This window comes from Danio rerio, chromosome 7 (assembly GCF_052040795.2).
Source record: "Danio rerio strain M-AB ecotype USA chromosome 7, GRCz13ab, whole genome shotgun sequence".
Lineage (NCBI taxonomy): Eukaryota > Metazoa > Chordata > Actinopteri > Cypriniformes > Danionidae > Danio > Danio rerio.
In genome coordinates, this window is record NC_141027.1 from 1,195,001 (window position 1) to 1,222,125 (window position 27,125).

Here is a 27,125-nt window from a genome sequence, read left to right on the forward strand (position 1 = left end):
TAACATTAACAACCACAATTAGCATAATGTTTAGCTGTGTATTTGCTCGAGCACTGCTACACTGAGCACACTAACCCCACTGTATTATTGTATAATCAGTTTCTATTCTGTTATTAAGTGACTCAATTAATTTGAAATTAAGATGTTAACCTTTTTTAATTCTTTGTTTTTATTGTTGTGATTATTTTTATGATAGTTTTGCACTCTTTATGTAAAGCACTTTGAATTGCCATCGTGTATAAAATGTGCTACAGTATAAATAAACTTGCATTGCAGTATCATGTATTGGATAAAATGACAGAGAAAAGGACATAAGATCATTTTTTAGTGCAGCTAAACGCCAAGTACAAAAAAAGCACACATTAAGGCTATTTGGCTTTCAGAATGAGTGCTTATGAAAATACTAATATTAATCACAGGCAGAGGAGAAAGAACTGATTGAGGATCAGGCAGGGCAGGGTGAGTCAGGTGTACAGTGTCAGGTAAGGGTGTTGTGCTTTATTGAAAGGATAATGACAATTGTCTTGGGGGGTGAACAATTTTTGTAATGTTTTCGGAGTTGTGGCTGTTTAGCAGATTTCTATAATAATAATTATGATAAAACCATTTTTAACTGCGGGAGATATCTTTAATAGTACAATTCGGCTGTATTATTTGTGTCCCCTTCAAAAAAATGCTCAAACTAAATTACATAATTATTGTCCCCCCCTATTGTTAAATCAGATTTACGCCCATGCAATTATCCTAAATGCAAATTGGCTGTTTCTATCCAGTTGCTAGAACTGCTGACTGTGTAAACAAGGTGAACATAATGGAGTAGTACACGTCATGATTTTACCAAGTGCGCTGTGATCCTGGATCTGTGTTGATCCTGGAACATCATTCTTGTTGGAAAATGTAATCCAAACCTGTTCCCCACCCCTAAACCCAGCCATAACTGTAGATTATTCCCAAAATCAGAGTGGAATAATAGTTGATAATACCCACATAGTGCATAAACCTAACTATAAGCCTAAACTATAATAAAAGCATAAATGGTAAACGTATACCTTAATTCTGATTGGCTGATTGGAATGTTGTTCCAGGATCAACATGTTCATCCAGGATCGTGTCCTACTTAGTGAAATCAGGTTGGCGATGGAGTAATGGTGTTGTAATGTCTGCTATAGGTCAGATTTTATCTCCCATTATTCACATTAGGCCAAAACCACCTCAAGTGAATATATACAAACCTTTTTAGCTAAATTAAGGGATTTTTAATTATGCTTAAATATGCAATATGCTTAGCCACACCCCTAACCAGTGTTTGAAAAACAATTTAGACCAGTGTCGGACTTGCAGCCAATCATAAGTAAGAGGCGTGTTTAGTAACTATAGCAGAAAAATTAAAAAGGGGCGTGGTCTTGCTGACGTTAGGGCGTGTTTTTTGTGGTGCTTTCAAACATCAACATTGCTTGGAAAAACTGTTTTAGTGCAATTTTAAAATTCACATGTGTAATCAAAGGCTAGCGCGCATTGTTAGTCTAAAGATGAATAATTAATCCACTAAAAAACAGCAGTCCTTCTCTGATGACTCTGATTTGGCGAAATATGCTTAGCCACGCTTATACCTCTAACTGTTAGTTTGCTGTGATTGAAAGATGAGAGGTGGAGCTCAAAATATACCCCGCCCCCTACTCAATATTCCATTTCAGCTGGAAATACATGAGAGGTGGAGCTCAAAATAAGCCCCGCCCCCTACTCAATATTCCATTTCAGGTGGAAATACATGAGAGGTGGAGCTCAAATAAGCCCCGCCATCTACTCAATATTCCATTTCAGGTGGAAATACATGAGGTGGAGCTATAAAATTAGCCCCACCCCCACTCATATTCCATTTAAGCTGGAAAAACATAAGAGGTGGAGCACAAAAAATCTGCCCCGCCCCTCGCTTAATAATCCATTTCAGTTGTAAATACGTGATGAGAGGTGGAGCTGAAAATAAGCTCCGCCCCTCACTCAAAATTCCATTTTAGCTGAAAATACGTCATCATGCTGAAACAAAAGTCAGAGTGAGCAAAGTGCAGAAACTGTGCAGTGACTCCTCATATGACACGATTGCATGCTCCACTATATTTAATTGTATATTATGTGATGTGCTTATGATGATGCACAGATTGTAATTCTGATGATGATCAATATAAAGCTTAAAATCATTTTTCATCATCATTAGGCATTAAATAGTTAATAAAGTAATCTTACTATAAAACCCTAAGTAAGGTTACTAAGTGTGGTTTATTCATAAACTAATTTCGAGAGGATCACGTGCTTATAATCAACACGGCTGGCTCCTTGTTAGCTCCGTAATCAGCCCTATTAGATGATTACGGAAGCATTATAAATAACCTGAGTTTTCCACTCCAGTTATCTTCGTCTTGAAGCTCGCTTCCCGCTACAAAACGCTCCAGCATCGCACCATTTAACCTATCGATACGGAAGAACACACAACAACAACAAACAACAACTCCAGCCAGAGCTCCACTCTCCCTGAGAATTCAGCCACAGCCTCGCCAAAATCGAGCCTGAATTCCCGCAAAAACGCCGGTGCTGCCCACCAGCTCTTCCACCTCCACTTCAAACTGCCTCACGCAAACGCAGTCCACAACTCCACCTAACTCTCTAGGCGCCGACGATCCAAAACATCGCAAAAGCCTAACTCACTGCTTCCTAGCGGTGCACCCTCGGTAACGTATAGTACGCTTTTAAGGGGAAGCATCGCGGAAACAACTAATCTCCATCAAAGACTAAACCTATTTACAAATCTTTTAAAAACAAGATTTGCGTGATTAGAAGATTCATAAGAACTCACCCTTCAAGCCCGTCCACAAATCCATAAGTAAATCACTGCAAAGATCACGACATTAGTCCACGACATATTGATTCGTCGATGAACCGCACTGTTTTCATCCAAACTAGTCGCTGGTGTGCCGCAGTGTCTTCACACAACACTGGTAAACAAACTTGGCCTCCGATCTTGATTGACGCCCCATCGAGCCAATAGCGAAGGAGCAGCGCCCTCATCCAATGCGCTTTTAAAACTCTATATGGTTCCGCCCTCTCAACAATTCATGAATGAACCCAGCCATAAAAGACTCGTGAATGAACTGAGACAGACATGCTTGCGAATTAAGTTAAGATTAAGAATTTAAGAAGTTAAGATTCCTAACATGTATTTAAACAAATTAAGTAAAGCCCATAACAAACATTTCATTCATACAGTTTCCATTAAGTAGTGAATTAAGCGTTTGATGTTGGGATTTGATATAATAAATAAATAATAATAATAATGAATGAATTAATAATAATAATAAATAATAATAAAATAATAAATAAATAAAATAAATAAAAACCTCTGCCAGATCTGATAGCATTTAACTTCTGTAAAGACTACTACCCAACCAGTGACAATTTAACACAAAAGTCCAATCGTAATACGTCAATGACCCATACTTGCATATACAGTGCCATATGTAACTTATAATGGCACGCCGGTTGGAGGTGAAAATGGTAAAGAAACTAACTTCTCGCTTGACTGCATGAAAAGGACATTTAAATAAATCTTCAAGAAGAATTTCTAGGACCACCAGACAAGCTACACCCCATATCCCCAGCTCTGCATCCACCTGCTATCCTGTGGGGGAACAAATGCCCACCTCTATCATCCTCGCAGACTGTGACAACGAAGCTCACAATTGTCCATGCTCTTATTAAGATGCCTTGCATTAGATATCAGCTAAAACAATTTTGTCATGTCTGCTATACATGTATCATGTTGTAAAATTTAATTTCTGATTTTTCTCTTGTTTCTCATTCCAGAGATTAGGACAGCCGGCCCAGAAGCTGACCTTCATCCAACCTATTACACTCCACATCCATTCCAAATGCAATCACAATCTACACAAGGATGCATTTCCAATCATACAGCCCACATCCATAATGCCATATTTACACTAGTCTTCGGGTTTTGAGATTCTCTGAATTACCATCAGTTGCAATCCCACAATCCACCTCACCATATCTGATCTGACTGGAGGAACACTCTCTCTCCATTAAGCAAGCAAACCGATTATTTCGGCAAGGCATGTCCTATATACATTTTCGACATCCCTTCCCCCACTCACACAATTCAAATGTTTTAAGTGTTACTAAGTATAAGGACAACTTAAACTATCCCATACACCCATACATTTTCACTCACCACAGTTCCAACTTATTTAGGGGTTGCCAAAATTTTTCTATTACTGTAGCAGGGATGCTCTAAGCAAACTCTATACACTTACAAGTCCAATAACACTCGTCACACTGCCCTGCACTAATACAGCAGTAAATGCTTCTGCAGGAGCACACATTGTCTCCATACTGATCCTCTGCAGCAGCAGAATCGCTCCACCGTGCCATACTCACCCATTGCACCTGTAGCTAAGCCCTTATTCACTTCCTCTCTACATATCACTACTAACAGTATTTATTATTCTTGCGAGAGCATTCATAACTCTCCAATACCGATCACTACTGCACCTATCCAATAGCAGTAGCGCTCCGCTGAGCTTCACTCACCATAGCATCACAACAACCGCAGTGATACTCTACCTGAGCCCCTACTTACTTTCATCTCCACACATCCCTTCTGATATTTAATATTTTTGTGGGAGCACCTATAATGCTCCAATACTGACTACCACCGTACCTGCAACAGCAGAGATGCTCAGCCAAGCCTTATTCTACCATTGCACCACTGTCACAGCGCAGCTCCTTTCCTTCCCACTCCCCAACACTGCACAGCAGTTATACATTTTCGGGAAAGTGTACCCGCCTCCCGACATTGACTTCCACCACATCTCTGCAACAGCAGTGAAGCTGCAGAGCTTCTTTTCCCCCCCGCTTCACTGTCGCAGCAGTGACGCTCTGCCTGAGCTCACATACACTTCCATTCAACATACCACTATTGACACTTCACAACAGGTTAAACGCCTCCACAAAAGCGTTTACTCGTTATTATCGTCTAGCCCAATTACACGTAACAGCCTCAGCGTGATGCATGTATACGTTTGGAGAGGATATCAATTCATCCTCACAGCTCGCACTCACGACATCCACTATCTTGAATACAAGGACAGAAATTTATTCTGCCAGTTCCCCAACCCACCCCCCCCCCCCCCTCTTTTCAGCGCTCCCAGTTCAGCAAATAATATCCCCCTATCTCTCTCCCAAGAGTGCCTGAACCCCGACCCCAACAGGAGCAAAACTTTTTCCCCAAGGCTACCAGTATAAAATCTTTTCAGTCTTCACTTCCTTACTGCGTCGAGTTTCTCCGCACCTCCTTCTTCTCCTTTCTAGCGCTGAATTCCTCCGCACCTCCTTTCCTTCCTTCAAGCGTCGAATGCTTTCGCTCTTTCCTCCATCCCCTCCCACTCTCCCCCCACCACCTCAACATCTTTTACTCCCTACCCCTTTCCAGCGTCGAGTTTCTCCGCTATTTTTCTCTTTTCAGCGTCGAGTTGCTCCGCTACTATCTCTTCCTTCTAGTGTTGTTCTTCCGCTACTCTCATCTCTTCAGCCTAAGTATCACCATTCAAGGCCTGACTCCCCCGGAGTCAATCAATTACCCCAAACCCCCCCCCCCCCCCCCTCCACAATCGACAACTTTCTTGTTTTCTAGCGTTGAGTTCCTCCGCATCTCCTATTCTATGTTCTAAAGCGTTAGAGTTCCTCCGCACCTCCTTTCCTTCCTTCAAGCGTCGAATGCTTCCGCTCTTTCCTCCATCCCCTCCCACTCTCCCCCCACCTCCTCAATATCTTTTACTCCCTACCCCCTTTCCAGCGTCGAGTTTCTCCGCTTCTTTTCTTTTTCAGCGTCGAGTTGCTCCGCTACTATCACTTCCTTCTAGCGTTGAGTATTCCGCTACTCTTACCTTTCCAGTCTAAGCTTAGACTCCCCCGGAGTCCTGCCCAGCCCACCTCCTATAGGAGTCTCCACCACCCCCTCCCCATTTAGACTCCTGTAGGAGCCTAATCTTTCAGCTCTAACTCCCACGGAGTCACCCTAAGAGCTAAGACTCCCACGGAGTCCCCCCTCCCCTCTCTCTCTCGCCCCGGCCAAATAGGCATCTTTCCTACCTTCTAGCGTTGAGTTCCTCCGCATCTCCTGTCCTATATTCCCTAGCGTTGAGTTCCTCCGCATCTCTTTCTCTTCCTTCCAGCGTCGAATGCTTCCGCTCTTTCCTCTCCCCCCTCTTACAACTTCTCTCCTCTCCCCACCCTTAACTCCCAATCCCCCTTTTCAGCGTTGAGTTTCTCCGCTACTTTCTTTCTTCAGCGTTGAGTTTCTCCGCTACTTTACTATTTTCAGCATTGATTTCCTCCGCTACTCTTTCTATATTTCAAAAACATCACTCACCAATCTGACTCCCAAGGAGTCTTCCCATGTTCTGACTCCCCCGGAGTCCCGCTCAGCCCACCACCTACAGGAGTCTCCACCTCTCCCTCCCTTCCCAGACTCCTGTAGTAGTCCAATCCAACAGCTCTAACTCCCACGGAGTTGACCCCATAGGTTTCTTTTCTTTACCTTTCCAGCGTTGAGTTCCTCCGCATCCTCTTTACTTCCTTCCAGCGTCGAATGCTTCCGCTCTTCTCTCCACCCCCTCTACAACCCCTCTCCCCTCCCCACTACATTCCCCTTTCCCAGCGTTGAGTTCCTCTGCTACTTTTCTTCTTTCAGCGTTGAGTTACTCCGCTACTTTCCTATTTCTAGCACCAAATCCCTCTGCTACTCTTGTTTCTTCCGTTAGGCTCCCCAACTCTGCCTCCCCTAAGAATCAGTTTCAACTTTTCTCCTGCAGTAACCTATCTCACTTCAATTTACATTCAGCAGCCGGATATGGCACTGACCTCTCGCCTTTTGGGTTGCACTTCAATACGCGGCTGCTGTCCCGAGCTGAAAACCTTTGCCTTTTGGGGAGTTCTCGAGACCTACCTGACCTCGAATTCCCCTCTCGCCCTTCTAACGGGAGGGAGCCCCGGGCTCGAGGATATTACGAGCTCAGGGCTCTCTCCCGGGACAGCATGCCAAATACGCTTTATTGATTATCAGCTAAGTGTGAACTCTTGAAGTGTGGTTTATTCATAAACTAATTTCGAGAGGATCACGTGCTTATAATCAACACGGCTGGCTCCTTGTTAGCTCCGTAATCAGCCCTATTAGATGATTACGGAAGCATTATAAATAACCTGAGTTTTCCACTCCAGTTATCTTCGTCTTGAAGCTCCCCCCCTCCACCCCTTCATCCTCCCACTTTTTCTGATCGGGCGACACGGTGGCCCAGTGGCTAGCACTGTTGCCTCACAGCAAGAATACCGCTAGTCCAACCCATCGGGCTGGTTGGTGTTTCTGTGTGGAGTTTGCATGTTCTCCCCGTGTTCGCGTGGGTTTTCCCCGGGTTCCCCGGTTTCCTCCCACCGTCCAAAAACATAAACCATAGCCAATCGACTAAAACAAATTATCACCCAATACAACCTGAGTTTACACTTCTCACGGCGACAAGCAGGGGAGTTCTCGAGACCTACCTGACCTCGAATTCCCCTCTCGCCCTTCTAACGGGAGGGAGCCCCGGGCTCGAGGATATTACGAGCTCAGGGCTCTCTCCCGGGACAGCATGCCAAATACGCTTTATTGATTATCAGCTAAGTGTGAACTCTTGAAATAATGACGAGTTTGTTCACTAGAGTTTTCTATTAAACTTACTTGATTTTTAACAGTTAGTTTACATTTTAAGTTTTAGTTTTCTTACTTTAAGGCAATGATTAAACTTAACTTAAGATTTCCTTGTAAGTTTATATTGCAAAAATAAGGCAATCGTTTCCAAACTTTTTTTAAGTAAACTGAACATGTTAGAATTTACAGTGCAGCTACAAGAGTTGAAATATTGTGTGAATATTTTCAAATATAAAATTCATCATATTCCTGTGATGAAATATCAGATTGGATCATTTTTGAATCATGTTTTTGTAAATGCTGATAATAACCAGTTTGTATCTTGCATGTCTATTATAAAACTGTTGTTATAATTAAAGGCCCGATGATGTGCAATGAAGTGTTTACAGCTGTATTTTATCACCACAACATGCTGACATCAATCTCTCTACACTCACTGAGCATTAGCTTAATGTATCCTTATTAATCAGGAGTTTCAGTGTTTCTGCAGCACAAACAGTTTAACAGCAGGAGTTCACACACTACACTGTAAATGAGAACATGACTGTGTGTCTCCATCTAGTGTTCATCAGAGAACAACAAACCTCCTCATGTGTTCTGGAGCCTGATATAAACATCTGCACTCACACCACAGCTCTGCTGAATGCTGCATTCTGATTGGCTGCTGGTCACTCTCAGGTGTTTGGTTATTGTCAGATAAAGGCTCAGCTAAAGTAGTTCCGGCATGTTAGAGCGCATTACAGCTCCATATCACTCCGCTGAATAATCAGAGTTTTTACACAGCTACAGCAGTCAGACATCACAACAGGAGGAGGAGATGTGGAGGACACTAGTGTTACACACAGGAGACGCTTGAGGAGAACACACACACTCACAGATGAGGAGAAACTCAAATATCACCTCAGGGATGGGGATTATTAGAGGATAATACACTCCTGAGGTGTAGGTATATGGGACATTCTAGCAGAAATGAACATTTTCTCTTATTAAAAATGTTAAGCTGATCGTCCTTGATGTCACCTCAGAGTCTTAGCTTTAAACATGTTTTGCACACATCATGCAAATGTGACAGGACTGACAATAACACGGAGACAATTGTACGTTTATTTGTATTATATATTTATATTTTTAGCACGTTCGCCTCACAGCAAGGAGGTCACTGGTTCGAGTCTCAGCTGGGTCAGTGGGTGTTTGTGTAGAGTTTGCATGTTCTCCCCGTGTTGGCATGGAGACCCCGTGTTGGGTGCTCTGGTTTCCCCCACAGTCCACACATATGCGCTATAGGACAAGCTAAATTGGCCGTAGTGAATGAGTGTGTATGGGTGTTTCCGAGTGTTGGGTTGCAGCTGAAATAGCATAACATATCCAGGGCTCAACAATAAGGATTGCCCGATGGCCCGGGGCCAGTGTGAGAGACACTTGGGACAGTAGGCCGGATCATTACTGGCCTGATTGGGACACTGCTGCCTTGTCACTCACATTTAAATTGTCTGTGACTGTTTGTAAATTGCGTGCGTTTTAAGTTTGTGCTTTTAAGTCTTTAAATGCTACCTTCTCTGTAATGTCGCTAACAACATTGCTTTCCAATTCGTCTTATCTGATTGATTTAACCATGCTATTTTTTTGAAACCTGGTAACAACCAGTACAGCGTAGAAACAGCAACATGGCGGCATCATCAAATTATAAGGCTAAACGAAAATGTCTGTTTCTTACGTCTTCTTGCAAGTAGACATTTACACGGAAACAACATGATAAAATAAAAGTGAAGTGATGTTATGCAGTTTGCCGTCAGTTTGACAAGTCAGCCACCTTTTGTTAAATAATTTCAAACCGCAATAAAATGCCTCCACATTTTCCATACGGCTCTTTTTGTTTGCATAACACTTTATATTTACAATTGTTTTTTAAGTATTGAAATTCTAGATTTACAGACTTTATTTTTGACACTTTATTTAAAATATGTGGCTAAAAAATAGCTAATAACTTCTCTTTTTTTTTGGTGGGGCCAGTGAAAATTTCACCACTAAGTAAAAATCTGAACCACTTGCCTGATCGGACCAGTAGAAAAAATCCTTAGCGTTGAACTCTGAATATCATTGATAAGTTGGCGGTTCATTCCACTGTGGCGACCTCTGGTTTTAAAAGCCGAAAAGAAAATGAATAAATGAATGAATGCAATTTGTAGTATTTATTTGTAGGATTTATTTATACTTTGATGTTTTTAATCAATTGATGTGAATAAGAACAACTTAATGTGGCCATTTCTGGTGTTTTTCCCTCTAAATCAGGGGTTCCCAAACTTTTCAGCTCGCGACCCCCAAAATAACAATGCCAGTGACTCGCGACCCCCAATATCCTCTGAGGTGGTTATAAATACAGAAACCTTGCATGCAATGGCGCGCACACACACCAATAAACCAAAGTCTATTCTTCATTTTATTATTTTTTTAAATGTATGTTGGTGCTGTAAATGTGCCAGAAAGTTTGACCTGGTCTTATAAAATCAATCTGCTGCATCTGACACTATTACTGAGTCTTTAATATAATGTAATTACCTGAGGGGTCGCAATCCAATAGAACTAGTAACTATAAGCTTATAAAGTTACTATTTACAGTAGTGTATATAGTAACTGTAAACGACAAATTTTTTAGTAGGTTATGGATTAAAATGTTAATTCTAATGGTTTAATAAAAATAAATAGATTTTTGGAAATCACCAGATGACCCCCCTTCATTGTCCCGCGACCCCTCTGGGGGTCCCGACCCCCACTTTGAGAACCACTGCTCTAAATAACAGTTTTAGCTCTACAAAACTATTGCAGCTGTAGGTTCAATTGGGCTGAGGACAAGGACAATGACTGGGTTTGTGCATTTTAGTGTTTTTAATAAAGAACAAAAATCTGAGAAGCAAATGAAGGACATACTGCTTTACTGAACAACTGACAGAAATCAGCCATCAGGCCACTTTTAGACATTTTTAGGATGAAATACTGTTTATTCAGTGTATTTTGTTATTTCAGGTAATGTACGCTTCTGGTAGAATGTCCGCTATTATATACACACTGTTAAATACAGTATATACATATGTGTGTGCAGGTGTATGGGAGTGTCTGGAGTGTGTTCAGTGTGTTTGTGGATGCATTACCTAGTGCATGAGTGTGTGTGTGCAGTGTGTGTCAATAGAGTCTTCACTATGTAAGAGAGTGTGAACCATCCATTAGTCAAAACAGCCCCAAACACACAGGTTTACAGCGCAATGATGATCAAATTAAACACACCGAGCAGAATAATAACACTGATGTGAATATGAATATGATCTGATCACCTGTTTGGGGACGTCATGACGAAAAGCGAAAGTTCAACAGTGCACGGCTTCATTGAGAGTCTCGCCCATTTTCTCTTTATATTTGCTCATTAATGCGCTGAAGGGCTCGGGCTGATCTACAGTCATCATTGTACCGGGTTTCCCCGTGTTTCCCGGAGCTCGAGTGTGTGTCTGCGGTGAGTTCTGTCCTCGTGATTCTCCAGTCTGATCAGACACTCGTCTGCTTCTGGAAAATGCATTGCTTGTGTTTGTGTTTGACAGAAATGCGCTCGATCATCGTCCTTCTGCTGCTTAATATCCTCACAGACTGCTCTGGTAAGAACACGACACCACACACACATCTGCACCAATGTCTTTCATTTCGCGTGTGTGTGTGTGTGTGTGTGTGTGTGTGTGTGTGTTTGTCTGGACATGCTTCATATCTACCTGCCTGTATGAATGACTAAACATGAGCAGATGCGCTCGACATCAGGTCTTTCATATGTTGTGTTATATTGCAAGTAGTGTTCTGAACCACAAGTCAGGTGTATTGTCTTGTATACAGTATATTGTATATATTGTAACTGTTTAATTGAATGCTCCAGCATAGTGTAGTGTTACAGTAAACTAATAATCTGTAATAAACACTGCAGTATACGATTAATTTTTACTAAAGAAAGCTGTGGTGCACTGTAGTATAAAATAGTACTCTTATATTAAATCCTCAGTATTGGGTCATTTGTTTATATTAATATGGATATTGTGTAACCTTAAACACTGCAGAATCACACCAGGTTAATTCAAGATTATTAGTATGGTTTAAACATGAGTAATGCATTAATAATAGTGTAATCATAGTAATGATAGTGATTTAATGTGTTAATAAATTCACTGCATAAACTATAAAAATAGCCATTGCCTTATTAATAACAAGACATGAAAAATACTATAGTAAATACTGTAGTGTTTTAAATATACTATATTAAAGAACTTTAATCAATATGTTGTGGTGATTTTATAGTTACTATAAGCACAACTACAGTAATATAAACACACGACCCAATACTGTAGTTTTTTACTACTTAAGGGTTTATTTAGGGGTTTAAAAAGTGTGCATGTGTGTGGGTATATATATATATATATATATATATATATATATATATATATATATATAATTTATAATATATATATATATATATAATTTAAAGTATATTTTATATATTTTAAAGGAATCTAATGTAAGATTTAAAGCAATAAATTCATAAAAATTAAAAATAAAAGTTTACAAAACTATTTGCAGCAGGGGTGTCCAAACTCGGTCCTGTAGGGCCGGTGTCCTGCAGATTTTAGCTCCAGCTTGTCTCACTGCATCTGCGCGGATGTTTCTAGAAAGCCTAGTAAAGCTGCGCTCACACTGGACTCTTCTCTCTATAGACTTCTATTCATATGCTTGTGAATGCATCAGACTGGAAACGCAGGCTCGTGCGACAAGTTTCGCAGTTCACTGTGTTGGAAAGTTCAAGCTTGGTGAACTCTGACCAGCAAGTGAGATTGACGAGACCAATTGAGGATCGAAACATGAGCTCTCTGAACAGAAATGTAAAACATGGAGCAATCGCTCGCTTAATGTCTAATCATCTTGTTTAATCCTGCCCCTTTTCACAGCGCTGTACGACAGAATATTGCAGATTGTAGGATGTAGAAGTTTGCAGATGATAGAAACTGTATAAACGAGCGACATGATCAATATAGGCTCCTAGGCATTGGTCGCGGTCACCTAATTCCCCAGGGCCCTAAGAGGCTGCCTACTTCGCTTATTGGTTAAGTCCACCAATGGGTTTATTATACTATAATACACCACAGTTTACTGTAGTAAAAACAACATCCCCTGTGTAAAACATATGCTGGATAAATTGGCGGTTCATTCCGCTGTGGTGACCGCTGATTAATAAAGGGACTAAAGCTGAAGGAAAATGAATGAAACTTAAAACCCAACTGGAGAAATGTCAGGTGTGAATGAAGCAGTGCAGGAGGCCTTAACACAGCACAATCCTCTCCTATTTCCATCTGTTTCAAGCTAACATGGTGAATCATCTGGATGACAACAACACAGAGAGATGATCACAAACTGTGAATGTGAGCACTTGTGATCAGTATACTGAACCCGCCGCTGTTTTTCACTCATTTAAGTCCGTCATGTCCCTCTCATGTGGATATTGATCAGCAGTTTAGTCAACAGAGTTTGTTTTGCTTAGATTTTATTTGCTGGTCAGGAAATCTATTCGTTCACTTCTGCTGTTTATATATTGACTTTGCATTTCAGTTTATACTTTAATTTTACTTAACTGCATATTAGAAAATAAACTGTATAAAGCACACATGCTGACAGTGATAGGTGCTGTACAGTGTTATGGGTCAATGATAATAACATTTGGCACATAAATGTCCCCTTTCTGGCTGATCTTTCTGTGGATGAACTCTGTAGAAGCACAGCTCAGGCATGTCTCTCTTCAATACCAACTATATTCTGTTGCACAACAATAACTCTTTTGGCTAAATAAGAGAAAACACAGTTTAACTCATGATAATTAGTTCTCAAATTTCACTTACCCTGATGTCCACCTCCCTTTTGCCAACCACTGAAACAGACGAAGAGCTGCTCAGAGGATCTGTGTGCTGTCCACATTAATGCGCAGTGTGCCAACTGAACATAGCTGGGAAGGGCTGGATCTGCCTCCTCCACAGACAGTGCTTGCAGGTTCACTACCTGATTCTTGGGGGTGGGAGTTGTGGGAACCTTGGGCACATAGCCAGGTTAGGGTCTCAGGACAATACAATTGTTAGTGTGGTCCAAATTCCAGACTCTGTTTGTTGACTGAAAACATCTCCAGGTCCCTGGCCCTCATGATTGAAGCCAGAGCAATCAGCAGAGCCGTCTTTAGTGACAAAAACTTTGAAGACACTGAGTTGAGTGGTTTTAAGGGGTTTTTGTGCAATATCCCCAAGACTTCATAGAGATCCCCAAAAAACACAAGATGTGTGTGCAACTGAGGGTGTACTCACACTATGTACAGTTGCCTTGAACCGGGCAGAAGCACGCTTGTCCCCCCTTCCATCTACCCGACGGCACGCACTCGCATTACATTCGGGCCTGGGCAAGCTTACGTCATGGATATTGTGCTGTTCAGTAACACAGTGACACGCAGACAAATATTTCACCAAACAGATCAGCCACCGCTGACGCACATAAACAACAATAAAGGCCTCGGGCTGCAGGTATGAGGAGGTTTGCTGAAGGTGTAGCTGTTGTGCAGTGAGGGGTTTGTGTCTTTAATAATCTACTGCAGTTTGCGTTCACTGAACAGTAAGAATGATTAGTAAACACATATGAAACAGTGCCTTGAAAGTCACATCTTGTCTTCAGTTTTGGGCTCAGGTGCACTTTGCACTCACACTACAAGCGTACCGCGTCCAAGCGCAAGTGAACTGCTCTGGCACACTTCTTTCAACCAGGCCAGGGCCGGCCAACTAAACCGCACCTGATCCAATTCAGAGCACTCGCACTTCTCAAACGATCCAGAAACCGGCCTGTTTTGGATAGTATAGCGTGAGTGTGTCCTCATTTAGTTTCCTAGCACCTCTAAGGTGTGATCAGGTCATGCTTCCCAAGCGTCCTGCAATCCACTGCTTCGTATTGAGCAGAGATGGCAGCATTGTGAACCTTTAGAGCAGGGGTCACCAATCTCAGCCCTGGAGGGCCGGTGTCCCTGCAGGATTTAGCTCCAACTTGCCTCAACACACCTGCTTTGATGTTTTAAGTAAACCTAGTAAGAGCTTGATTAGCTTGCAGGACCCTTTCCCTCCTGGAACAAGTTTGGTGACCACTGGTGTAGAGGGTGACAGCTTTTGCTCCAGCTTATCCTAGAGAAAGGGAATGACTCCAATCAGGCAAATTCAAGGGTCTTCTTGGCAAGAAGCACATCAGTCACGCCTCATGGAAGGGTGCTAGCCTGAGTGATGGTGTTAACCTATGGTCAGCTCACCTGAGTCTTTGGTGCCCCATATATGTGTAACAGAGGCCAGCCAGTAAAGTGCTGTGCAGATATAGCCTGACCAAAGTCTTTAGCCTCCTTGTTAGAGCAGCCGACTCCCATGCTAAGAATCACTTGTTCAATCTCAGTTCAGAGAGATTGGGTTGTGTAGGACTGGTGGGTTACAAATGGAGCACACAAAGGTTCCAGAGATCTGGGCACGGGTGCCAGATGGTGCCACATCCCTGAGACAGAAGGTTCTTCCTCAGAGGAATGCCCAGGAAGGGTCCTTCACGAGGAGACTAAGATCTGGAAACCAGGTCTGAGTGGACCAGTGTTTGGACCAGTGCTTGTCCTCCCTGACCTTGCAAATTTCTGTAAACCTAAATCGGCAGTTTACCATGACAGGGTTTCTTAAAAGTAATTAATTCATAAAAACATGAAAACTCACCAAGCAGGGAAGACAACATGGAGTTGTAGTGCTCAGCAGAGTTAGTGACAGAGAGACCAGAAACTGGGCAAGAAAAAGTGAGATCCATGTGCTTAACATTACGAAATGTAATAGTGGATGAATCTTTGCACATGCATGTGTCTTTTTCTAACAAAGGACATGCTGGTGTAGATGTGTGATCTCTGAGGCTGTAGATGCAGACTGACCGCTGTGTGTTTGTCCATCAGTGTCGTTCACCGTCAAGGTTCCTCCTGGTCCTGTAGTGGCTCATGTGGGCTCCACAGTGATTCTGCCCTGCTGGATCTCTCCGGCCCAGAATGCTGAAGCTCTGGAGATCCGCTGGTACCGTCATGGGCAGTTCAGCAACACTGTACTCTTATACCGACATGGGAATATACAAGACGAGCAGGAGGAGACCTTCAGGAACCGCAGCTCTCTGACACCACTCTCAGATCTGTCTGGAGGACTGAAGGGTGGAGATGTGTCTCTGCAGCTGGAGACGATCACCATTCAGGATGAAGCTTTATTTCACTGCTACGTCAGTGGAGACAATGGATATGACAGTGCAGAGCTGGAGCTCAAAGCCACAGGTCAGTCAAACCCAGCGTTTAACACCATAATCCCTCCACAATTGAAGGAGTAGTTCACTTACAGAATGACTGAGCAACATTCAGCTCCTCTTCCAGCTGATTCTCTACAACCCAACAGTGACATCTTGAAGAAGAAGAAAATAAATCTGTGGTGTTTAGCAGAAGAGGGAAGTGAGGACATTTCATTCTGGAAGTGAATTGCTCCTTTAAAATAATCAAGCCGCCTTCTGCTGTCCGCTAGTGATGTGTTTACTGAAGTGTTTGTGTGTTTGTGCTGGTCTGATGGTCTGTCTCTGGTGGTCCAGCTCCAGGGTCTGCTCCTGTCCTCTTCCCCAGGCCTCTGGATGACGGCCGGCTGAACGTCAGCTGTAGCTCCAGCGGCTGGTACCCCGAGCCAAACATCACGTGGACATCAGACCAGGGAAAGACTCTGCGTCCTGCAGCAGTGTCTCATCATCGGGCAGCAGACGGGTTATTCTCTGTCCACAGCTGGACCACCGTCTCTCCATCAGACGCTCAGCTGGTCTCCTGCTCCGTGTCCACCACAACTGGAGAGTCCAAAGAGGGAAAGGTGGACATACAGGGCATAATCTCCTCAGGTTAGGCAATGTACATTTCATGATTAAAGACACTTGACATATGAAGTAATCACACAGAGGAGCAGTGGCTAGAGATGTGTGAACCAGAGTATAAGCAGAATGATGCACTCTGGGCTGTCGAGGTATTAGAAAATAACCCACAGCTGAGGTGTAATTATTATCTAATAAATCAATGGCCTGTTGTCAATTAATTCTTAAACACACAAATATACAAACTTGTATACAGAATATCTACTCAAAATACACATGCAACAGTTGATTATCAATAGCTGAACTGAAAGATCTAAAACTCTTTTTGTACACAAAATGCTCATTTCTCTCAATTATTGTTCACACATTTGTTTAAATGTGTGTTAATGAACAGTGCCAAGATAATCCATCCACCTCACAGGTGTGGCATATCAAGATGTAGGATGAGCAAGTCTAATCAGCATGTCACCTATTGAGCATGTTTGGGATGCTCTGATTCGGCATATAGGACAGCGTGTTCCACTTCTGGCCAATATCCTGCAACTTCACAAAGCCAATGATTAGGAGTGGACCGACATTACACGGGTCACAATCAAACAACCTGACTGACACGATACGGAGAAGATGTGTTGTATCAATCCCTCATCTCCATCCATGAGAAACTGCACATTTTAGAGTAGTGTTTTATTTAGGCTAGCCTAGGACACACCTGGGGCCTGTTTCAGTAAGGAGGTTCAAACAACTCAGAGTTTAAACTTGAACTCTGAGTTGATTAACCGAGAGATTAAAAACTCTGAGTTTTCGGTTTCAGAACAGCTGATCTGAGTTGGGTCAATCAACTTCGAGTAGACCAACTCAGAGTTAAGCGCGCGCACCGTGACTTTAAAAAGCCATTATCAATGGAGCGCAGACATTACGAGTGACTATGGCAATATCTTATAAAAGAGATCAGCATTTCTTTCTCCGGCTGAACTTGATGTTCTCATGCAAAGTTATAGCAAATATGAGCGTATATATTTGAAAAGAAGCAACCATCAGTGAAGAAGAGACAGTTAGCGTGGGAAAACAGCTGCTCAAGTTAATGCCTAATTTCACTTTTTAAGTATTTAAATATTTAAGTATAATAAAATAAGTAATGTAATTTGTGACGTTTATATTTTTTTCTAAAGTTTTTTATACATTTATTAGTTTTAAATGATTTAACAGTGCACTTGTGTGTCTGCCTTTTTTATTGATCAAGTGATAGAGGTTAATATTACATTTAGAAGGTAAGCAGTACTAAAAATAATTTTTAGAAAGAATAATAATCCCATTAATCTAGTTACAGTGCATGTCGAAGGTGAATTTAATTTAATTATTTATTTAAAAAGGATAAGCCATTCTCGTACAGTTCTTCTGTGTGTGACTAAAATGTAGGCAATAGCTATGTTTCCATCCAAATATATTACATAAATGTATGTGCAAAACTGGAATATTGCATAAAAGATGCGAATAAAATTCCATCCAACGAGTCAAAGAGAAAAAAATTGTCACTTCCTGATTAAACTGGCACCAAATATCAACAGTAAAAACAGAATTTACTGTGGTAGAAGAAGCTGCGTCAAGGGTTAAAATACTCTGAGTTTTCACTTAACCTCCTTTCTGAAACAGGCCCCAGTGCAATACTTGTGTGCTGTATGTATAATTTTCTTCTTAGAATATCCTGTTTCAAATGAAAATGACATTTTTAAAGCAACTTAAATTTTTCTACTTTATTTGACTGATTGATATAGCTGAAGTTGTTGAAATTAATCTGATTTCTCTTTGTCAGATTCCTCAGACCCATGGAAGGCTCTGTTTATCACTGTTATCATCTGTGCTCTACTGGGTTTGGCTGCACTGATCCTCTACAAATACAGAAGCAAACCAGCAGGTTGGTTTGGTTTACAACATTTATTATAAACAGAATATTCCAGTTCTTGGTTCTGATTGGCTGAGCTGCATGTAAAGCTGTTGTACAATACACTTGTGAAACCTTGCTATGAAAATGGAACTGGAAACCAATTTGGTTATTTTTATTGAACCAATAGTCCCTGTGAAGCCGTGGTTAACAGTGAATTTATACTCTGCTTCAGCTCAGCTCTGCTCTTAACTTATTTAAAGCGACTGTAAGCCACAACTTCTTGGGGCTCATTCTTTCAGAGTCCACTGTTTATACTTCCAACAATGCCATCTCATGACATTTTCTGTTTGTTTTTTAGGAAAGAAACAAGCTGGAACAGGTGAGCGTTATTTCTCACTTAACATCTAAACCACAGGTGTCAAGCTCAGATCCTGGAGGGCTGCAGCTCTGCACAGTTAACTCCAACACGGATTTAGTTAAACACACCTGATCAAACTCAAGTCCTTTAGGCATGTTCGAGACCTGCAGGTAAAGCTGCGGTCACACTAGACTTTTCTCCCCATAGACTTCCATTCATACGCACGGGAATGCGTCAGACCGGAAACACAAGCTTGTGCATCAAGTTTTGCAGATCGCTGCATTGCAATGTTCAAGCTTGGTGACCTGCGAAATCACATCACTTGACTGTGTGAGACCAATCGAGGATCAAAACTTGACCTCTCTGAAGAGAAATGTAAAATATGGAGCAATCACTCACTTTATTAATGTCTAATCATCTTGTTTAATCCTGCCCCTTTTCACAGCGCTGTACCGTAGAATTTCACATGCTCAAACACTAGTGTGACCACAGCTTTAGTGTTGAAGCAGGGCTGGAACTAAACTCTGCAGCGCTCCAGGAACTGAGTTTGGCACCTGTGATCTAAACACAGTTATGAGCTGGCTCAGAATAAGGCAGAGGTTCTGTTATAAGATAAATAAATGTGTCCTTACCCCAGGTGGAGGAGTTTAAGTATCTTGGGGTTTTGTTTACGAGTGGGGGAAGGATGGAGCATAGATTGACAGGCGGATCGGTGCAGAGGCAGCAGTAATGCGGTGGATGTACTGGTCCGTTTTGGTAAAGAAGGAGCTGAACTGAAAGGCAAAACTCTCGATTTACCGCTCAATCTACGTTTCTACTCTCACCTATAGTCAAAGGACAAGATCTTGGATACAAGCGGCCGAAATGAGTTTCCTCCTCAGTGGCAGGAGAGTGCCCCTCTTATAGACAGGGTGAGGAGCTCTGACACCCGGGAGGAGCTCAGAGTAGAGCAGCTGCTCCTTCACATTGAGAGAAGTCAGCTGAGGTGGCTTGGGAATCTGTTTCGGATGCCTCCTGAACGCCTACCTAGGGAGGTGTTCCAGCCATGTCCCACCGGGAGGAGGCCTTGGGGAAGACACGCTGAAGGAACCATGTCTCTCGGCTGGCCTGGGAACACCTCGGGATCCCCCTGGAGGAGCTGTAGGAAGTGTTTGGGGAGAGGGAAGTCTGGGGTTCTGTCCTAAGACTGCTGCCCCCGCGACCCGGCGCCGGAAAACCGGCAGAAAATAAATAAATGAATGAATAAATGACCTCATAAAATAATGGCATGAGTTAACAACATAAAAGCAGTACTTTTACACACGAGCTGGACTCCTTCCTTGTGTAACCATCACCTCCGAATTAAAGAAGAAATCAGAATCTAACTATTAGAGAAGTCTGTGACAGAGATTTGCTCTCAGCCTGAATGTTTTAAGGTGTAATTTAACGTGGTTTAGGTCAGTCTTTCAGGTATTGCTGTAAACCAGGGGTCTCTGCTGTTCAGGTCCTAATAAATCGGTTCATGTGTGTTTGATCAGGGTTGGAGTTGAACTCTTAAAGCTGCGATCACACGAGTTTGGTAATGCGGAAATCTTGTCATGCGGCGCTGTGAAAAGGGGCAGGATTAAACAAGATGATTAGACATTAATAAAGTGAGCGATTGCTCCATGTTTTACATTTCCGTTCAGAGAGCACATGTTTTGATCCTCGATTGGTCTCACGCAGTCAAGTGATGTGATTTCTTAGGTCAGAGTTCACCAAGCTGGAACTTTGCACCACAGCGACCTGCGGAACTTGCCACATGACCTTGCGTTTCCGGTCTTATGCATTCGTGTGCGTATAAATGGAAGTCTATGGGGAGAAATGTGCAGTGTGACCGCAGCTTTAGGAAGGTGGATCTCCAGGAACAGGGGTTGAGCAGCACTGCTTTAATCAGTCTGGTAATGAGTGACTCCTGACAATAACGTTTTCTCTATTTTCAGACTGTGAGAATGGACCTGTGGAGGAGAGAAAAGGTGTGTAAAGATGTGTGTTTGCACCCCTAACGCTACTTTTTTTTAAATTGACTGTCACTTACTTTACTTTTATACACACGTGCACACAAATAAAGTCATAAACGTTGACTATAACAGGATACATAGGAGTCCAGATGGCTGAGAACACAAGTGAAAATGCTTCTAGTTTGTATTTTTATTATAACAAATAATTTAATCCGCATAAATAGAATCTTGTGCTTTGACAGGTGCTCGTTTCTGTGATTGTTTTAGAACTTCCGATTCAGCTGCCTATAAGAGAAATGAATAATAATAATAAACTGCAGAACACGGTCAAACTCGCTCTACAAACACGTGTGTGCATGACTATAGAGACAAAGCAGAATAATATATTAGGAAAATATCAGTTTGCAACATCAAGCAGCAAAACCAGCTGTTTTTAATGTCTAAAAATGAATGGAAGTGAATGAGAGCAGAAGTCTCCAGCCAAAAGATTTAAATGGCTGCGCCCACTTGTACGCAAAGAATACGGTGAATAAAGTGGGTCTGCTGAATGCTGGATTCTGATTGGCTGCTGGTCACTCTCAGGTACTTGGTTTTTGTCAGATAAAGACACAGCTGAAGTAGTTCCGGCAGGTTTAGAGCACATTACAGCTCCAGATCACTCCGCTGAATGATCAGAGTAATTACACAGCTACAACAGTCAGACATCACAGCAGGAGGAGAAGAAGGAGGAGGTTTAGGGGAAGTCCTGTGATTAAAACGGATGGTGTGAATTTGCTGCATATCTTCCAGCCAATCAGAATCAAGAATTTCAACAGACCATGAAATATGTAAGGGTTAATCAATGGATTGCACGCATTAAAGGGCTTTATATGCATTACATAGAGGCAAAGAACCAGCCGACATGCAGCGGAGTGCATTTAAAATCCTTCTGCTAACTTATAAAATTAGTTTTGCTCCTTGTCGCAGAATATTTAACTGTATTTTCTTAATTTGTAACATGTTAAATCTCCTAGTCCCTGCATTGAGAGAGAGAGAAAGCATGGACATCAGATGATGATGAGCATGCATGTAAATATGTAAATGACAGACATTTAAGAGCCGGTGTTTCTGATCTTTTAATCTATTCAGATACTACAAAAGCTAGTGCAGTTTTCATAATATACCAAATAAATAAATAAAAATAGCAATGAAAGGACCACTTCAATTAAACATGCTTAATGAAAAGGCTGCTTTATGCATTGACTAATGAAATTATAGACTGATTGCTTTCCCCAATCCAACTACAGATTGTATATGTGCTTTTGCTTTGTTAAAAAAATAATTCAACAAATATTATAGAACATAGAAAGTAATGAACATATATGTCCAATAACATAATTATAAAGCAATGCAGTTCAAGCGAAAATTATCAATCATTCAGCGCATCTAGGCTTAGCTGTATCCTTAAATGTTGCTTTAAATAGAATAAAATCTATATTAAAAAGTGTAAAACACATTAAAGACTATACACATGTAATAAACCACACATAAAGCTGAATATTATATAAATCACATTAACTCATCGGTGCAGCAAGTGAGCCGCTGTTTGAAGAGAATGCAACCATATCCTACTTCAGAAGTCTCATTTGCAGTCAAATATATATTTGTTTTGGCATAAGAATAAGTTTAAAGACATTAGGAGAAAACCTAAGATTATCAACGAAAAACTATTAAGTTTCTCTCTCTCCAGCTCGCGCATCTACTAGTTTACCAATGAGCTCAACAGCGTGCGATCGCACTATAGAGTAATGATGGAAGTAATGGTTGCTAGTTCTGTTTGGGGGAAATGCACTCATTTCTAACTGCAATCAAAACTTACTGGATCTGCCGGTGCTTTAAACAAATGTAATGCACATCCACCAGCCAGAATCAAGACTCACAACAGGCCATAAAATAATAGAACAGGAACACATGTTGTCATTTTCCTTGCTTTATGCATGACTAATGTCAATAAAATAATTGAGATCTGTATTTTTCTCTTTTATTAAATTATTAACATCTTTCCTTTTATTTTAGTTCCAGTAAACATAAATATAGAAGACCTGAGGAAACATGCAGGTAAGACATCTCGGTTATAGATGGACGTCTGTGAATATGATCTCGTGTCTATCAGGATTAATAACTGCTGTTTATTTATTTTCCTCACAGAGCAGATCACTATTGATCGTGAGAATATATCTCCAGATCTGAAGGTTACGGCTGACTGTAAATGTGTGAGGGACAGTCCAGAGTATCATCACACTGCAGAGGGGTTTCCATATCAGTTATGTGCATTTGGAGCTCAACGATTTACCTCTGGACGACACTACTGGGAGGTAGAGCTGGCACGAGAAAATACACCTGCTAAAAACTACTGGTTAATTGGTGTGGCGAAACATGGAAATCACTGTGGAAAAGACAGATCTGCTGTAACTCCATCATGCGGTTTCTGGTTTCTGTGTTCAGATGGGGAAAATGGCTTTTACCCAAACACAGAAACCCCAATATATCTGTCTGTGACGCCGAGACCTGAGCGACTGGGAGTTCTGCTAGATTATGATGAGGGTCTGCTGCAGTTTTACAGTGTTAAGGAGAGCAAACATCTCCTGACCATGCACACTAGATTCTCTGACTCAATCGTTCCTCTGTTTAATCCTGGTGTAGGCGACATATGTCCACTCAAAATAGTAGACTGTCCAGTAGAGGAAGATTCACCTGCAGGGGTCACTGTACCTTTACTGAATAACTGAAGCACAGACGCCTGACTGACTGACACAGAACTAACAGAAACAAACCTGAATGTCTCTTTACACATACACTAGCTGGGGCTCAATCAAAGCGTGATGGAAAAAATTACCATCCAGTTGGTTGAGCAACAGACTACAGTATTAATAACAGCAGGAAACAGTTAACATAAGGGTGTTGTAATGCTCGCTACATCAGATATTATTAGGGAAATGTGTTTCCATCTCCAGTTATTTAAATTAATATTAATAATAATAATTTTGCTTATGGCCACACCACCCTGGTCATGCCTGATCTCGTCTGATCTCAGAAGTTAAGCAGGGTTGGGTCTTGTTAGGGGCGACACAGTGGGAAACACTGTCGCCAATAAAGGGAATAAGCCAAAAATAAAACGAAAGAATGAACGAAAGAATGAATAATAATTCCTTACATTTATGTAGTGCTCTTCTGGGTACTCAAAGCACTTTATTCACCGTATTCTTTGCGTACGAGCGGGCGCAGCCATTTGAATCTTTTGGCTGGAGACTTCTGCTCTCATCCACTTTCATTCATTTTTAGATGATAAAACAGCTTGTGCTGCTGATTGATGATGCCAAACTGATATTTCCTCATTATATTATTCTGCTTGGTCTGTATAGTCATGCACACTTGTTTGTAGAGCGAGTAGTTCGACTGTTTTCTGCTGTTTATTATTCCTAGTCATTTCTCCCATTGGCAACAGAATCGGAAGTTCTAACACCATTGCAGAAACAGCCGCACAACCACATTCTAGAATAAGGTCAATAGATATTGGGGGAATCTCTTCAACCATCACCAGTCTTCAGCATCCAGTTGGTCAGCACAATAGCTGCCATATTGCACTAGATTATTGGTGGAGAGGAGTTTAATGAAGCCAGTTATCATATAGAGATGCTTCGACAGAAACCAGTAGGTCAATTTGGCCAGGAAAAGCAGGGTTATGCCCCGACTCTTTATGAAGGATATACTGAGATTATTACTGTCAGGACCTCAGTTTAATGTCTTAACTTAAAGGCAAGTCGCTATACTGTCGGCGAGTTTACTAAAAGTATGAAGTTTAAGCACAATATAGCATTTGTAGAGTACACTGACAGCATTAGGACCATCACTTCACTGGGGCGTTAGGACCCACAGTGATCGCATGTTGAGCACCTCTAGCAGGCCTAGCTTATCCCATCCAGGTGCTGACCATAGAGTAAGTTGCAGAGAGCTAGCTGATGATTAATAGTTGTGACATGACGTAACAGCAGTTTGGGAAATGCCGCATCGTGGGGTAAAAATACTGTCTCTCGCTGACCACCAACTTACAGGCTTAGTGATTTCTCTTTTTTTTTAATTATTTCATAATCATATCTCTGCTTGGTTCTGCCGATGTGTGATACAAATATTGATAGTTTGAAACAGAATGAGATATGAGCAGATTGTGCTGCATTTCAATGGAGAAGCCAGTGTAGCCGCCATTACGGCTCATTTACTTTTTACCTAGCAGGTCTGCCCACAAATCAGCCATTTCCATCACTTGTTTCTGATGCGATAACTCAAAATGTGCATTGACACAAGCTGATGGAAACTCTGCTCATGACTGCACGACCCTGGAACAATAGACATTGTGTATTTTGACCTTTTCTGATTGTTAGTATTGTGTATTATATTAAATTAATATTTGCATGCAAAGCATTAATAATACTTTTCAAACTGTGCCAATTAATGTATCTGTGACAACACTCAATGTTTAAAATGTGTTGAATTATCAGTAATGTTAGGGCTGGGGACAGTGACATTTAATTTTCTTTTCCAAATCTATTCATTAGGCTGGGTCACTTCAGGCATTCCCATACACTTCCCTTAAGCCAGAGGTGTCCAAACTCGTTCCTGGAGGTCTGGTGTCCTGCAGATTTTAGCTCCAACTTGCCTCAACACACCTGCAAGGATGTTTCTGGAAAGTCTAGTGAGAGCTTGATTAGCTAGCCCAGGTGTGTCTGATTGGGGTTGGAGCTAAAAGTTGCAGGACACCGGCCCTCCAGGACCGAGACCCCTGCTTAAGCTGAAGGAAATGCATCATTTACAGTCAACTGAATCCAATATTACTGTAAAATAATGCTTGAATGTGATGAACATTGACTGAACATGGACTGTAATATTACTGTAACCAAAACATAATCCACTATTGGTGAATCCTACACATTTTGCACAAATGAATGAGAGAAGAGTAACAACACGTCTCTGTGCTGTACTGTGAGTAATGCCTACAGGCAGCTATAGTGAAGGTGACATATTTCACCATGTTTACTGTGATTTCATGTCATATTACTGTGATTAAATAATAGACTGAATCAATTACTCTGTGAAGAACTGAATGTCTCAGTACTGAAGTGGTCTCCACTGTTCAAATGCACAGAGATCAGTTGTCCTTTGCTTTTAGTATGTTTGTACTGTATGCATATTATACAATGGTGTTTGTTTTAACTTAAGCTACAGTGATGTGAAATGAAGTGTTTACAGCTGTAATGCATCATCACAGCATCCTCACATCAATCTCTACACTTGCTGAGTATTTACTTAATGGATCTCTATTTAAGTATATTGCGACTTCCTGACGCCTCCTTTCAGTCGCTAGAGAGGCAGTGAGGGTCCTTTGTATTTGTGACGCTCTGGTGGGTTTGACAGACACACTGAGCCCAAGATGTTATAAGGAAAACTTTATGTAAACTTGAAGCATGACAAACAATACAGCAATTTGTGTGGTTGAATACCTGTTCTGTATGGAGCCATTATTGCGTTGGTGTGATTGTTGTTGCGTGTGCCGTTGCGATGCCGTTTTTGCGGTCAACAAAAAATACGGCTACCCCACTCTCCTTCTCTCCTCCTCACCTGTGTGATTGTGCACGCGCTTTATATGTTCTAGCAGGTGCCAGTTATGCCCACATGACCAAAACATAAAGCGTCACTGTGAAACCCAAACTAATCAGTATACAACTAAACGTTATAATCAAATGAAAAATAATATGGCTTCTATAAAGAGTGTCAGTGTTTTGTAACAGAAATTAGCTAATTTTATGGATATTAATAATCAACATAACGGTTTATTCTTAATTATTAATATTCCGGCTTAAGCTTCAGTCAATCTGGTCAAACAAACATATGATTGTATCTGATCCTGCCCGCTCGACCAAGCGGACTCTCAGATTATGAATGTTAGTTATCAACAATAACGAATTATTATTAATCATTGATATTCTGGATCAATTTATTGTTAACTTGACCAAACAAACACAAGCAGAGCCGCCGCTTTTCCGAGCAGACACGGTAATGATCTATTCATGTAGAAAAAGGGAATTTAATTGCTACTTCTTGTGAAGTAGATAATCATTTATAAGTTTTAAACAACTTATAACAGCTAGGCAGGGGAATCTGTATTTCAGTGACATT

At 41.4% G+C, this 27,125-nt stretch overlaps 4 protein-coding genes across 9 annotated transcripts in view; 2 read left to right on the plus strand and 2 right to left on the minus strand.

Annotated features, from left to right (window-relative positions):
- Window positions 1-278, plus strand: part of LOC137487203 (butyrophilin subfamily 1 member A1-like) — a 14,617-nt gene extending 14,339 nt beyond the window's left edge. For all 4 annotated transcript variants that reach the window (XR_015495181.1, XR_015495182.1, XM_087260371.1 and 1 more), the window contains one exon: window positions 1-278. This exon is cut by the window's left edge. The gene's annotated coding sequence lies outside the window, so the exon portion shown is untranslated.
- alpk1 (alpha kinase 1) overlaps window positions 1-27,125 on the minus strand; it is an 859,869-nt gene that overhangs the window by 541,162 nt on the left and 291,582 nt on the right. The window lies entirely within an intron of this gene.
- Window positions 1-27,125, minus strand: part of drap1 (DR1-associated protein 1 (negative cofactor 2 alpha)) — a 660,385-nt gene that overhangs the window by 136,752 nt on the left and 496,508 nt on the right. The gene's annotated exons all lie outside the window — the stretch shown is intronic.
- Window positions 11,128-26,448, plus strand: LOC141375230 (butyrophilin subfamily 1 member A1). Of its 3 annotated transcripts, XM_087260373.1 has the most exons (9): window positions 11,128-11,252; window positions 11,338-11,391; window positions 15,765-16,127; window positions 16,433-16,726; window positions 18,507-18,608; window positions 18,937-18,957; window positions 20,898-20,930; window positions 22,971-23,012; window positions 23,103-26,448. In XM_087260373.1, exons 2-9 carry the CDS (start codon window positions 11,340-11,342, stop codon window positions 23,681-23,683), a joined length of 1,488 nt encoding a protein of 495 aa, XP_087116499.1. In that variant the 5' UTR covers window positions 11,128-11,252; window positions 11,338-11,339; the 3' UTR covers window positions 23,684-26,448. The 3 variants fall into 3 exon arrangements, 2 of the variants coding, with proteins under 2 accessions (XP_087116499.1, XP_087116498.1); XM_087260372.1 differs by having other exon boundaries at window positions 11,128-11,391; XR_015495184.1 differs by lacking the exon at window positions 18,937-18,957 and having other exon boundaries at window positions 11,128-11,391; window positions 18,507-18,612; window positions 23,103-23,871.